The 12,876-nt window shown below is 34.6% G+C and overlaps 1 protein-coding gene across 3 annotated transcripts; it reads right to left on the reverse strand.

Moving 5' to 3' along the window:
- Nucleotides 1-314: 314 nt before the first annotated feature.
- LOC114309837 (uncharacterized) lies at nt 315-8,835 on the reverse strand. 3 transcript variants are annotated; one of them, XM_028255666.2, is made up of 6 exons: nt 8,548-8,789; nt 5,171-5,264; nt 1,907-2,068; nt 1,241-1,813; nt 1,062-1,160; nt 340-852 (listed from the first exon to the last, which is right to left on the reverse strand). In XM_028255666.2, the coding sequence occupies exons 4-6, from the start codon at nt 1,679-1,681 to the stop codon at nt 550-552; spliced, it is 843 nt and encodes a 280-aa protein (XP_028111467.2). In that variant the 5' UTR covers nt 1,682-1,813; nt 1,907-2,068; nt 5,171-5,264; nt 8,548-8,789; the 3' UTR covers nt 340-549. The 3 variants fall into 3 exon arrangements, with proteins under 3 accessions (XP_028111468.2, XP_028111467.2, XP_082726948.1); XM_082870822.1 differs by having other exon boundaries at nt 5,077-5,264; XM_028255667.2 differs by lacking the exon at nt 5,171-5,264 and having other exon boundaries at nt 315-852; nt 8,548-8,835.
- Between the last annotated feature and the right edge of the window lie 4,041 nt (nt 8,836-12,876).

Below are 12,876 nucleotides of genomic sequence, written 5' to 3' on the forward strand. Positions count from 1 at the left end.
CCATGTGTTGAGAGTGTTGAAGGTCCGAGTCTACCTCTGTTTCGAGTGCGTTCCGTCGCTCAGTTTGTCCGAAGTGCATTTGCTTATCGAGTTGTTGTTTTTTATTTATCGAGTTGTTGTTTAAGTTTTGTTTATCGAGTTGTTAAGTTTGCTTATCAAGTCGTCGAGTCTTGTACATTGAGTTGTTACTCTCTTTTTATCAACATTGTCGTGTTTTGCTTATCGAGTTGTAAACTTGCTGAAATTTTGTTGTTTCTTAGCGAGTTAAGTTATTTAGTTTGTTGCGTCGGTTCATGACCTGACTTGGTGATATACAATGCTCATTTTTCATTCAATCTCATTTTTGTGCAAAATGATGCGATGCGATGCTAAGAATACAAAATACAACACTTTTTTAACAAAAAGCTGTTTCATTCCATCATAACTTCTTTTTTACAACATCTGACAACATGGTACAAGTTTTAAAGAAAATAAAACTGCCTAAAAGCTGATGTGCTACAACTACTAGTAATAAAAGAAAACAAAGCAGGAACATCTGCATCAGTGTTATCAAGAGCAAGACTGAGAGGCCCTCTTCGTCCTCTTCGACTGAGCAACCTCTGCACCATCACCATCTGAATCGGAGTCGCCGCCCTCGGAATCCTCCTCGGCATCACCTCCGCCCTCAGAACCGGATCCAGAGTCATCCTCTCTGCCTGCAGATGTCTCTGACTGAGGATGTGCAGACTCCTCCTCCTCGCTGGACTCCGGATCATCTCTATTAGGTGCTCTACGCCTGCCTCGGTTACGAGTCGAATCCCCTCTCCCAGCTCCTCGAGAAGGCCGGGATGGCCCAACCAGTAGCGGTGGCATCTTAGAAAGAAGACAATTTGAATACATTAGCCAATATGTATACCAGATGCAGAGACAAGAAAGCTACATAGAGTGGGTGTATGTAGATACGGTGTATGAATGTGGTGTGTATCAGATGTGCTCCACACATACAGTCAACCAATGCAGTGAAATGGTCAAATTCAGCATGTCATCAGAAGTATGATAAATGCAAGAAAATTGAAAAGTACCGAAACACCGATGATGAACAGCTGCGTCTCTCTCCGCAAGACCATGCCCTCGAGTGAGGCCACCAACCTGAGCAACCCCTCAATATACTCGCTGGGAGGCTGCAGATGCAAGTGTAAGTTATCAGTGAATGAATGAACGTCCAAATATCTGAGTGATAAATCAAAACTGTAAAGCATACCGGTGACGAGTCAGGGTCTCTGACGTATCGGTGATCAGGCAATGGAGGCTCCAATGGGATCGGGTAAGATGTCCCGTATCGCCATCCTGTCAACTCAGTCGGAAGATCTGGCCACCCAGCGTACTGATAAGTCGGGGGAATCTGTCTAGCCCCACTCCTCGATATGCCGGCCCTGCTAGTCGAAGGAGCATCTGCAGCCCGGGCTCGAGTTGACGATGATGCACCAGCAGCCCTCCTCGCAGGAGTACGGATACCTGTCAGTGGTGGCGTCAAGTACGTATGCCGGTAAGTCGCGTACTCCCCCTCCTCCGTGTGCAGAATCGCATTAGTACCCAACATAGCGACGTCGACCTCCTCGAGAGTGAGTCCCTCAGTGGACCGCATGTCCTTTGGAGGTACTGAAGGAATACTCTGATCGGGGACGCCCATCGTCTGACGCATGAAGCGATCTCCTAAAAACCAGGCCCTACTAACTGGCCCCTCAAATAAAATCTTGTATAGAGAAGAGGCCCACCCCCCAGGGAATCGGAAACGGATATCTCCTCCCAAGGGCGCCCAGGGCTGCCAAGTGATCTGCAGATAACCAGTGCATGTGCTGATTAGATATCGTAAATATGCAAGATGAATCAAAGCTGAAAACATGAAGAACTGAGAGTTCTGAATTACCTCGGTCGCCCGCACCGTATCAAAGAACTGCCGCAGGTAGGGCAGAGTCTCCCGAGCCCTCGACCGGTACCGGCCCTCAAATACGTGAGAGTAAGGAATCACAAGAGGCACCTTCACCTTGAGCTCCGGAGCTAGCGTCGAAAAATATGCGTAAACCCATAGCTGTGGAAAACAGGGCAATAGCCATCAGAATACAGAATGTATAGGGAATACAGAATGCTGAATGCATAATATGAATACAGAATGGAGAATACAGAATGCTAAAATCCTACCTGATCGAACACTAAAATCCTAATCTTCCTTCTCGTCTCTCTCTCCCTCTCTCTCTTTACCTGATCGAACACTAAAATCCTAATCTTCAGCTTATAAATCTACCGAATCTGAAACTTTTTTTGCAAAAGAACGTCGATTAAAGAGATACACAGTGGGTAAGGACGATGGTGACATTGTGCCCTGGTAGAAAGGTAAGTTTCTCCTCTCTATTTTCAATTTTGTCCACTATTTTCTATCATATCTAGTGTGTATGTAAGAGAGGTAGATTTGTATAGTATGTGGGTGAGTTTGTTTTGTGTATATTTGTTTGGCATTGATTTTGTAGGCGAGATGAATAGAAGTCATAAAATTGAAATGGTGAATGAAAATCACTCGACTGAAAACAGCCAACCGAACCGGACACCCGATGTGCACGGTTTCGATCATTACCTTGGGTGAAATCGGATGAACATTTCTCTACCCGAAGCAGGCCTGTTCGAGTGATGGTTCTATGATAAAACCGAGCTGACTCGACCCGTGCACACCCCTAGTAAAGAATAATGGATGATGGTATAAATCTATATTGTTTTTTCTTTTATCATTAGATCCTAAATTACTTTGTTCAAACTTGTATTATGCTTTACAAGTGTCTAAACGATAGACATGTATGTCTCTCATGTATCAGAAATATATCCTAGTCTAAAAAAAAAATACAAAACAAATAATATTATATTGTTTGGACATGTATCCAACACGTATCGTGAACTGTCTGATGAGTGTCGAGAAGTATGTGATGAGTGTTGGAAGCAAGGTTTTAAAAAGCGGCCGCAACCATTACGTAACAGTTGTGGTGGTTATCGCCACCCGTTACAACCGCTTTTGCAGTGTGATTGAAATTCACAGGTGTGTCGGCCGTAGTGACTGCCGTAGCAGTTGTAACGGTGTCGTAACAGCTGTGACGGCCTGTTACGCACTGTTACGTAACGGTTCCAAACTGCTTCTTTTGAAAAAAACACACAAAAAAAGCTACAAATTAGAGAAGAGAGATAGAGAGAATAGGGAAGATAAAAAAAGAAGATGGAGGAGCAAGAGATAGAGAGAGAGAAGAGTGAAGATGAAGAACATGTTATTGATTTGTTGAAACTGTATAACCTATGATATTTTATTCAGCTGCTATCACTCAACTATTTTGTTTGTCTATATATATATATTGTTTGAAAATAATAATAATAATAAATGTGGTCATTTTCTATTTGACTTGGTTAAAATATGTATATATATATATATATCTATATATATATTTAGGCTCTTATTTATTCTCTTACTTTTGTCATTGTTTATCTTATATATAATAGTTAGTGACTGATTTTTTTGTATAATATAAAGTCATTAATTATTAAAATAAAATGTAAAAAAACTCAGTTTATAGTGATTTAAAAATATGAAATATGTTGGATCATACTTAAAAATTTACAAAAATTAATCAATACTTATTTTAAACCCAATAAATATGATCATGGAAAAAAAATATGTATATCGGTAAGTTTTTTTTCAAATTGTGCAAAAAATAAAAAAAAATTCACGATTCCGGTTACCACAACCGTTACGTTACGACCTTTATACCCTGCAACCGCAACCGTGCCACCACTACCGTTACGGCGATTGCAACCGCTTTTCAGAACCTTGGTTGGAAGTGTTTGACAAGTGTCGGTGTCAGACATAGATAGACAACCTTCTCAAAAATGATGTGCTTCTTTGGTGTGTGAAAGCATTTAATATAGTAAAATAAAGGGTTATTTGAAAAATTTTAAACTATAATACTTTGGTGTGAACACATTCCATGCATATCACTTTAGGAAGTTAGCATTTTCATAGTGGACGAAAAGAATGGGATGAAAGGGAATCTGATAAGGGAACTGAAAATGTATTGATATGCTTTTGTTTTAATCAGTGTTGTGAAAATCATCTCATATCAGTCAGTACATATATACTAGTAATAAAACAATACAAAGGGAGCTTAATTCCATTTAGGGCTTAGGGTTTAAGGGTTTAATTCCGTTCAAGCCAATTTTTTGGGCTTCGACGATCAATATTACGTTGTACAGAGTTGTAACGGTCTTTTTTTACTAGTATTGATATGCACCAAGATAATTAGTATTTAGTCATTTTTAGCATAGTAAAATAAAAATAATTTTTTTTTATTAATATCTCAAAATATTAATCAGTTAAGTATACAAACTGTATGGGTTCTAGTGCTTCAAATTGTTGCAAAAACTAATTATAAATTACGCTACAAATCATACTACCTTTCCATGCATTGTGTGCTATTAAGCGTTACAAGCTATTAAATACTAACAGTAATATGCTTTTTAAAATTAGAAGTGATTTATTTTAGGGGGTTTTAGTTTAAGGTCCTTGATATTAAGATTTTATAAGATAAAGGACATGAAATATTTTCATAGTAGTTTGAGTCCTTCAACATTTTCACAGATACATTTTGACACAGAAAAATTTCAGCAAAGGGAAATTTCTCTTCATAGAGAAGTTTTAGCACTTCAAAGAGAAATTTCACAGAGAAATTTAAATTTCTCTATGACTAGCTGAAATTTCGCTAATGATATTATTAAGGGATCTTAACTAATAAGAAAAAACATATTGGATCTCTCTTACTATCAAAAGTTGGACAGGAATGTTTCACTAATTCCCCCTTTATTTTGTGAAAACTGGAAAAATATTATTAGTAAGTAACTAGTATATTTAGGAACGTTTATTCTTTTTCTTTCCTTTATTTATTTATTTTTATTTTTTCTTCCTTTTTTGACGAGCAACTTCTTTATTTTTACCCTTATAAATCTAAAACACTTGGTAAGTACGTAATTACTATAGCAATAAATCCAAAATGGTACACCGAAACGTACCAATACCAGTATGTATTGTACCGATGTCAAAAACGATACATTGGCTGGTAAGGTATTGACAATAATGGTTTCAACTGGACAGTTTAACAATTACCGATCAAGGGGAGTGTATTCCAAATACTTCATGTTCTGTGTATCAAATGAAGCAATGACTTCAATATGGATGGTGTAATATGTTCCCTGAGATCCTGCATTCAAATTAAAACTCCTGATAGTTCAAATTCACAAGCTTTTGCATGTTATGAAAGTCAAAGAAAACACTAAATCAAGTTGATTAAACTTATCATGCCACTTTGTGTGAATACATTTATGGGGTACGGAAGGATTTATAACTAGTTTAAAAATGGAAAATCTCAATCGATGTACTTCAGTTCATAAAGCTTTCTCCAAATAACATCCACACTCTCTACTTGAAGCAATTAACTATGCTAACGTTGATACTTGTGTCAAACAAAATTATAAAAAGAATCACAGACAATATCTATTAGCTTAAGCAGTATCTATCAACTCATCTACAGAGCAAGTTAAATTTGATAGTTTTATCATAACAAACAATAGAGCTGCAAGTGGTCTTTATAAAACTAATTTGTTGTGAAGGGATCTTTTTTGTTTTTTTAATAAGTATCAGGGATCTAATGGACAACCAACTGAGGAACTCTTCTCTATAACTATACCTATACCTCGAGATAAAACCAGTAAGTAAAGCAAACAAAAGAAGAAAAAAGAAAAAAAAACATGAAACGGAAAAGCATAATATGAAGTAACAGTAAAGAATTTTCAAAGAACTGTTTCATTCAAATTTTCCTTTTACAATTCATCACCTATTATACCATAACGAGGAATATTTTCGCAATCTAACCAATCACTGCTTTATTTGGAACACCTTCTGATGTAGTTGAATTAGCATGGTTGTTATGTTTTAGTGTCATAAGAGTTAGTTAGAGGTCTTTTATCCTATAAATAGGTGGTTAGGCCCCTCTAGTATTCAATTTATAATATTTTGATATTGAATATTTCAGAGTATGAGACTCTTGTACCCACTTTGGGATATTCTCTCTCTAATGAAAGCCATTTCTTGATTTGGCTCCATCACCTTCCATTCAACAAGGGCAAAACCTCACATGTTCATGGTATACATCTTAGACTCATGATATTGATATGTTCATTGTATAACCAGCATCCAGATTAAACAAGCCAGAATTAAACTTGCAGAATTAACAATTATAATCCATGGATAAAACTATCTACTTGGTACTTGTATAGTGCAAAAAACTAGATACAAACAGAAAACTAACAGTGATGTTCTCTGGCTCTATTCATGGCTTGGTCACAAAGAACCAAAACCAAACTTAATCTAAGCCTCTCTAGTATCTAAATGCGTTCTCACTAGTTCATTAGTTCATATACATAAAAATATATACACGTGTACAGATTATTTTTCCGCCTTATCATGCTCTATCTTAAAAATTACCTCACCCATGTGCAGGTGGATTGCACCCAGAGGATTAGACACTGAAGTCCAAATTAACAAGTGCAAGAAAAGAGGTAATACCTTAAAAAAATTGAATCAATACCATGGATTAGATATTGTGAACTAATAGTCAACTTAGAGTTCCAGTCTAAACCTGAGTTCGTACAAAAAAAATTCATGAAATGTTATTTTTCTTCTTTTCTCCTTTTTCACATTTTAGTAAAATAGAGCCAACACCATCTGCTTCAAAATAGGAGATACCAACATAACAATGTTCCTCCCTATCAAAAATAAATAAATAAATAAACATAACAGTATTCTTCTTGTCTTTTTCCTTCACGAGTCAAAGTTGAACAACCCAGATTTCTCAAATTTTCCTTTTCAAATTATAAGGCTAAAATAGTTCAAAAAAAAAAAAAAAACACACTCTCAGGCTGCATGTTATTCTACAACCAAGTGCCCATTAGCAGGGATTGACAGAATTGGGAGAGGAGGGGGGTGACAAACACCAACCCAAAGTTTTAAAAGAACTCCTTAAACATAGTAGTAGTAGTTATGAATTTTTTTTAATTATATAAAGGTTTTACCTCCCACGATTTTTTTGAGAAATTTTATACTGCCCCATAAGATGCTCTCATAGCTACAGCTGAAAACTCATTTACCACGTAGAAGAAATCAATTTAGGGCAAACCTTTTTTGGGGAAAAAAAAGCGCAATGAAGTAACTGCGACAACTTGGACCTCCATCATCCAAAACTAGGTGTGGTACTCTCTCTATCTCTCTTATTCTTCTTTTATGTTTCAGTTCACCATCTTCCCTTCTTATTATTCTTTTGTTATGAATTTTCTTTTTTCTCTTCAACTCGATCTCCATTTATGGTTTCTTCTTTCTCTTCTCCATATCTATTTCAAAACTTCTACTGCTTCAGTTCTCCCTTATCTTTTTATTTATCTGTTTCAGTTCTCTCTTTTCTTCTTCTTCCTTATCAATCTTTCAAGAATTGAAGATATTTGCAAAAATTGAACAATTGGTTTAAGGAGAATACAATGGAGTCATGGTTATAACTTATAGGGCTTTCAAAATTAAAGATATTAACTTGCAAATAAAGTTTTATCCCAATGACTTCACATATCAAGAAAATCGCATTTGAAATTCTAATTGCAGAATCAATATCAACATCCTTAGTTTTAAAAGTTGATCAACAATTCTGAGTTGTGCCAAATGTTGGAGTAAGCAATACATATTCTATTGTATTATGATCATATTTTTTAAAATTATATACATTGAATATAAATTTGTGAGTTTTTTTTTTCTGGCATTTTGTATAGATAGAAATTAATATTGCATTTTACACGTTATAAAATTATGTGGGTGTTTGGGAAGTGGGTTTTTTTATAGGTTTTTTTAGTTGTAGGATATTATTGGAGGAAAAAAATTTTATATTTGGGAAGATAGTTGGGTTTTTTTGTGGTGGGATATGATTTTTGTGAGAGAAAAAATAAAATGATTATGGGATTTGATGTGATATTTTGTTTGGATTAGTTTTTTTTGGTTTTGTAACTAATTTGTCTTTTAGTGAAAAAAAACCAAAAAACTTTGTTCCCAAACAGTGCCATAGCCTAAAATCATGTTCTTCCATTATATGTACTACGACCCCAAAAAAAAAATAAAGGAATTTTTTTCCCTAAATTGGTCAATTGAGATAACATTTTGAACTACTTATTTCGCCCATATACAAATCTTATTGAATAATTGGCAAATTTACTACTACAACTGTTATCATTACATACACAGATCTAAATCCATGTATATCAAACAAAACCTCATGCAGCAACAACTACAACTCAAAAAACAAATTGTATTGTACATATCGATAACAACATAATACGATTTGGTTCTCTACAAACAATCATATATACATACAATTAGATAAATAAATTCATGTAATAATGTATATATATAAACCAAATACAGAGAAATTTAAATGAAAAGCGACTTACCTAAGAAAAGAATTAAGAACCAAACGGTCTCGCGAGAGAGATCGAGTTTGCTTGAGTTCTCTGGTGGAATTAAACGGTAGAAAATGTGAATAATTTGAGCCCTAAATTCGAATATTCGCTTCTTTCTGTGCTTTCGGAATATGATTGGCGAAGATGTCACTGGATTGGGGTTGGAGCAGCGATGTAGTGTTTCAGCTGACTACATCTGAGAATGCTCTGCTGTGATTGTGATTGGACTATCTATCATCGGACGGTTCAGAGGCTAGCCTTATCATCCACTAACAGTGCAAGTCAACGTGGATGAGATGGATTCGAAGGTCAACGGGTCTTTGGACAGGTGTGTGATGGGCTTGTGGGTATGGACTGGGCTTACCCAATTATCTTCGGGCCTATATTTGCACACCAAATTCGTTTAGTTTGTTTGGTTTGAGATGGGAAAGTCAAAACTCCACCATTATATCCTTATTTGGTGAAGAACATAGTTTAATTTATTATTTTTCATAAATTTTCTAAGAAAAAAATATATAATTGAATAAAGATAAAGTAAAATACCTTTTTTTTTCTTTCTTGGACAATATTACCAAAGTAACATGTTACTATTACTATTTACATCAATTTCAACGGTAATAATTTAAAAAAAAAAAAGAATTTTCATAGTCAGCATACATCTTATTTGATAGATCTTGATGAGACAATTCTAAAAATATTAATTTTATTAAAAATCGATATTTACACCAAAAGTTATATTATTTCAACGGACTGGATAAAAGGGATTGTAATCTATTAGATTATTAATCTTAGGCCACGTTTGTTTGAACAGACATGTGCTTGAGATTGGACTAATAGTTTAATAAAATTATTAATCCGATCTTTGGTTAAAAAATTGAAATATGGATTAATAATCTATTCAGATATGGTATCCCACATATAATAGATTATTCATTCTCACAGATACGGGTAGGATATAAATTGGGAGACTAAGCCAAAATTTGGACTAACTCATCAAATGACCGATTAACCCTGACTATATATATTTGAAAAAGTTTGATTTTGCAAAGTTTCGTCTCTACCTTCTCTGTCTTTGCAGAACCAATACTGATTTTCAAAGAAAAAATAACACTACAACTACAATCTTGTGCTATTATTGTCTTACGAAATCATAACTAATAGATTTCATTTTTTACCTCATTTAAATATTTTAAAATTATTTGAAATATTTTTTAAAAAAAATCCAGAAAATATTTTTTTAATTTGTAAATATTTTTAAAAATTAATAAATTTTTTAAATATTTTAAACAAAAACCCCAAAACAATTTCAAAATGCAACTAAGAACATGATATTGACATATTCTTTGCTGGAGATGATCTAAGAACAATAATATTATTTTTTATAACAATTATGAATGGTAGTGATCATTAATTACCACTATAGACTTTTAATTCATCATGTCTACAATTGGTAGTTTGTATCCATCTTCTCATAAATATATTCGCTCCGCCTTTCTATATTTTCTTATATCATTATTTTTCTTAATAGCTATATTTCATAGTTGAATGATTTTTGATATTTTTTTGTTCAAAAAAAAAAAGAGTTAAATTTTGTTTAAATGATTGTCTTTTTGAATTTGGGCAGTGAATGGTTGGATGATTAAAATAGCAGTGCATATTTTTTAATGGTTGCTTGTGTATATAAATTTTATAGTTAAATAATTATTGATATTTTTTGTTAAAAAAAAGGGTTAAATTTTGTTCAAATGAATACTTTTTTGAATTTGGGTAATAAATGATTAAAATAACAGTGCATATTTTTTAATGGTTGCTCGTGTATATATAAATTATATAGTTGAATGATTTTTTATTTTTTCTATTAAAAAAAGTATGTTAAATTTTGTTCAAATGAATTGAAATGGATCTGAAGTAACAACAAGAAAATTGGCTTTTTAAAAATAATAACACATGCTAGTACAAAATTTTACTATAATTATAATAAAAGTATTATAGTTAATGCGTGTGTCAATTTCCGACAACACTGCCAAATTAGTACTTAGCTAGAGAGCACCGGCAGAATAGATTAAACCCGAACGACCTGCAACAGAAAAAAGAGATTACGGCGGTGGTTCGTCCACCCGGGGGCACTCCGATGATCAAGTCATTTATCTCTCAAAGATAGCAAAAATGTTTAACTCACTATTCAGAATATAAATTGTGTACCTTAGGCCCATGGGAGTGCCTCCCTTTTATAGCCAATACAATCCTAGTCCCAATAAAAGCCTAGCTCTATTGGACTTAGGATTACTATGACAACCCTCACCTCTGATTAGCGTTAAATTGTGATTAAGCATGATAAGTAATTGATTAGGATGAAATCCTAAATTGATTACATGAGTGTGTTGTTTTAAATGCATTTCTATCTGTTTGTCATTGAATGGTCTGTTCATGTTTTAATTTCGAATTGCGAAGTGAAAGCCTTATCGGCGACTGATTCAGAAATTGGTTAGTGTTATATACTAATTAGGATTTATATGATTTTATGGTAGGTTTAATTAAAATTCAATTTAGAATGATTAAATTAGAATAAACAATGTTAAATTAAATGGATGTAAGTTATTTACATAATTACCCTTGAGTAGGCTCCCTCAAAAACTATTGTTTTGCTCCTTATTATTCACACATTTGACACATCATCTTTGGCATCTTCAAGACCAAACCGTGTGAGAGAGAGAGATAGGGGACAATTGAATTCATCTAGAGATTGGCTTGAAAATTTAGAGGAATTGAAGGAGAATTGCATTTTTGAGCTAACACACATGGAATTCAAGAATTAAGGTAGGAAATTTATTCCCTTAATTATGAATTTAAGTTGTTTCATGCTTGGTTTATGGAAAAATTGGTGATTTGAGTCAAGAATTAGCTTAAAGTGTTGATTTGAGAGTGAATTCATGCATGCATGTCCATATCATAGAGTTTGAAGTTATTTTTCATGAAATTCTTACATGCATGTTCATATTTTAGTTGTGGTCTAAGAATTCACCATGTTTTAGAGTTCAATCTTGCATTTGATCATGTGTTAGAAGCTTTGAATTCAAATAAACACATCCATGGCATATTTACATCATGTTCTTGAATTTTGAGTTGGATTTGTGTTCAATTGACATACTTTTGGGCTTTGATTTTATAAATGATCTTCAAAACATGTTATATTATGAGTTTCTTAGTGTTTTTCGGAAAATTGGCCCAAAAGGATGATTTTTGGTATGTTTGATTCTTGGTTTGAGCTTTGGAAGCAAATATGGAAAACCTAGATTTTGGCTTCCACGCTAGAGCGACCACTTTTGTTCTCAGCCTCTCGCTCGAGCAACGGAATGCTGGCTCGAGCGTAAATTGCAAGCTCTCAGGTTTTTGCGTGTGCAGACGCACGCTCGAGTGACGAGACCTACGCTCGAGCGATGAACTGTGTCGAGCGAGCATTGAGCGAGCATCGGGCGGAGGATTTCAGCAACCAGTACTTTTTGCATTTTTATAGACAGCTCGAGTGAGGGAGCCTACGCTCGAGCGACCCCTTTGTTTTTGTAAGCTCACTTGAGCGAATAAAACCACGCTCGAGCGAATAAAACCACGCTCGAGCGAGACCCCTGTTTTCAGTAAATTTTGAAAAGTTAGTACATTTTTGCATCCTCATTCAATCTTAGGCATTCCTGGGCCATGTTTAAGGCATCGTAATGAGGATAATGTTACAGAACCACACCAAGCCAAATGGGGGCTAAGTTGCTAATCCCGAGTGTGTAATTAGTGTGTGTTCGTTCTGCATCTGTGTAGGGTTGGCACCCGAGGACGCCGATTAGCCTGCCTATAGCCCTGTAACCTGTAAGTAACAATGTTGTAAAGATATGTTCAATTATGATTATTTTCTGAACGATTGACTGTACTGCTTTCCGAAATAACATTGTTTACTGAATGAATGTTTGTCCTATTTGTAAACTGTACTCGTGACATCCATAGAAACTTACTGTTACTGTTACTGTTACTGCTACTGTACTGTTACTATTACTGCTACTGTTACAGAGATCTCTGTCAGTTCCAATGTTTGGAACTACTACTGTTTATTGTTTGATGGCCATCAACTGACTGTTCGGTCTATTAAGACCTACTGTACTGTTCTGCTATTGGATGCACCACGTATGACTGCTATGATTTCTAATTGACTGATATGGCATGAAATATGAGCCACTGATTGAATAACTAATCTACTGATGCAAATGACTGTTTTAATTACTGAAAGGACATCCATTCTTAACATCTTTACACAGTTGTTATTCACTGGGCTTTAGC

Source organism: Camellia sinensis, chromosome 5, assembly GCF_055761805.1.
Source record: "Camellia sinensis isolate YWXY chromosome 5, ASM5576180v1, whole genome shotgun sequence".
NCBI lineage: Eukaryota > Viridiplantae > Streptophyta > Magnoliopsida > Ericales > Theaceae > Camellia > Camellia sinensis.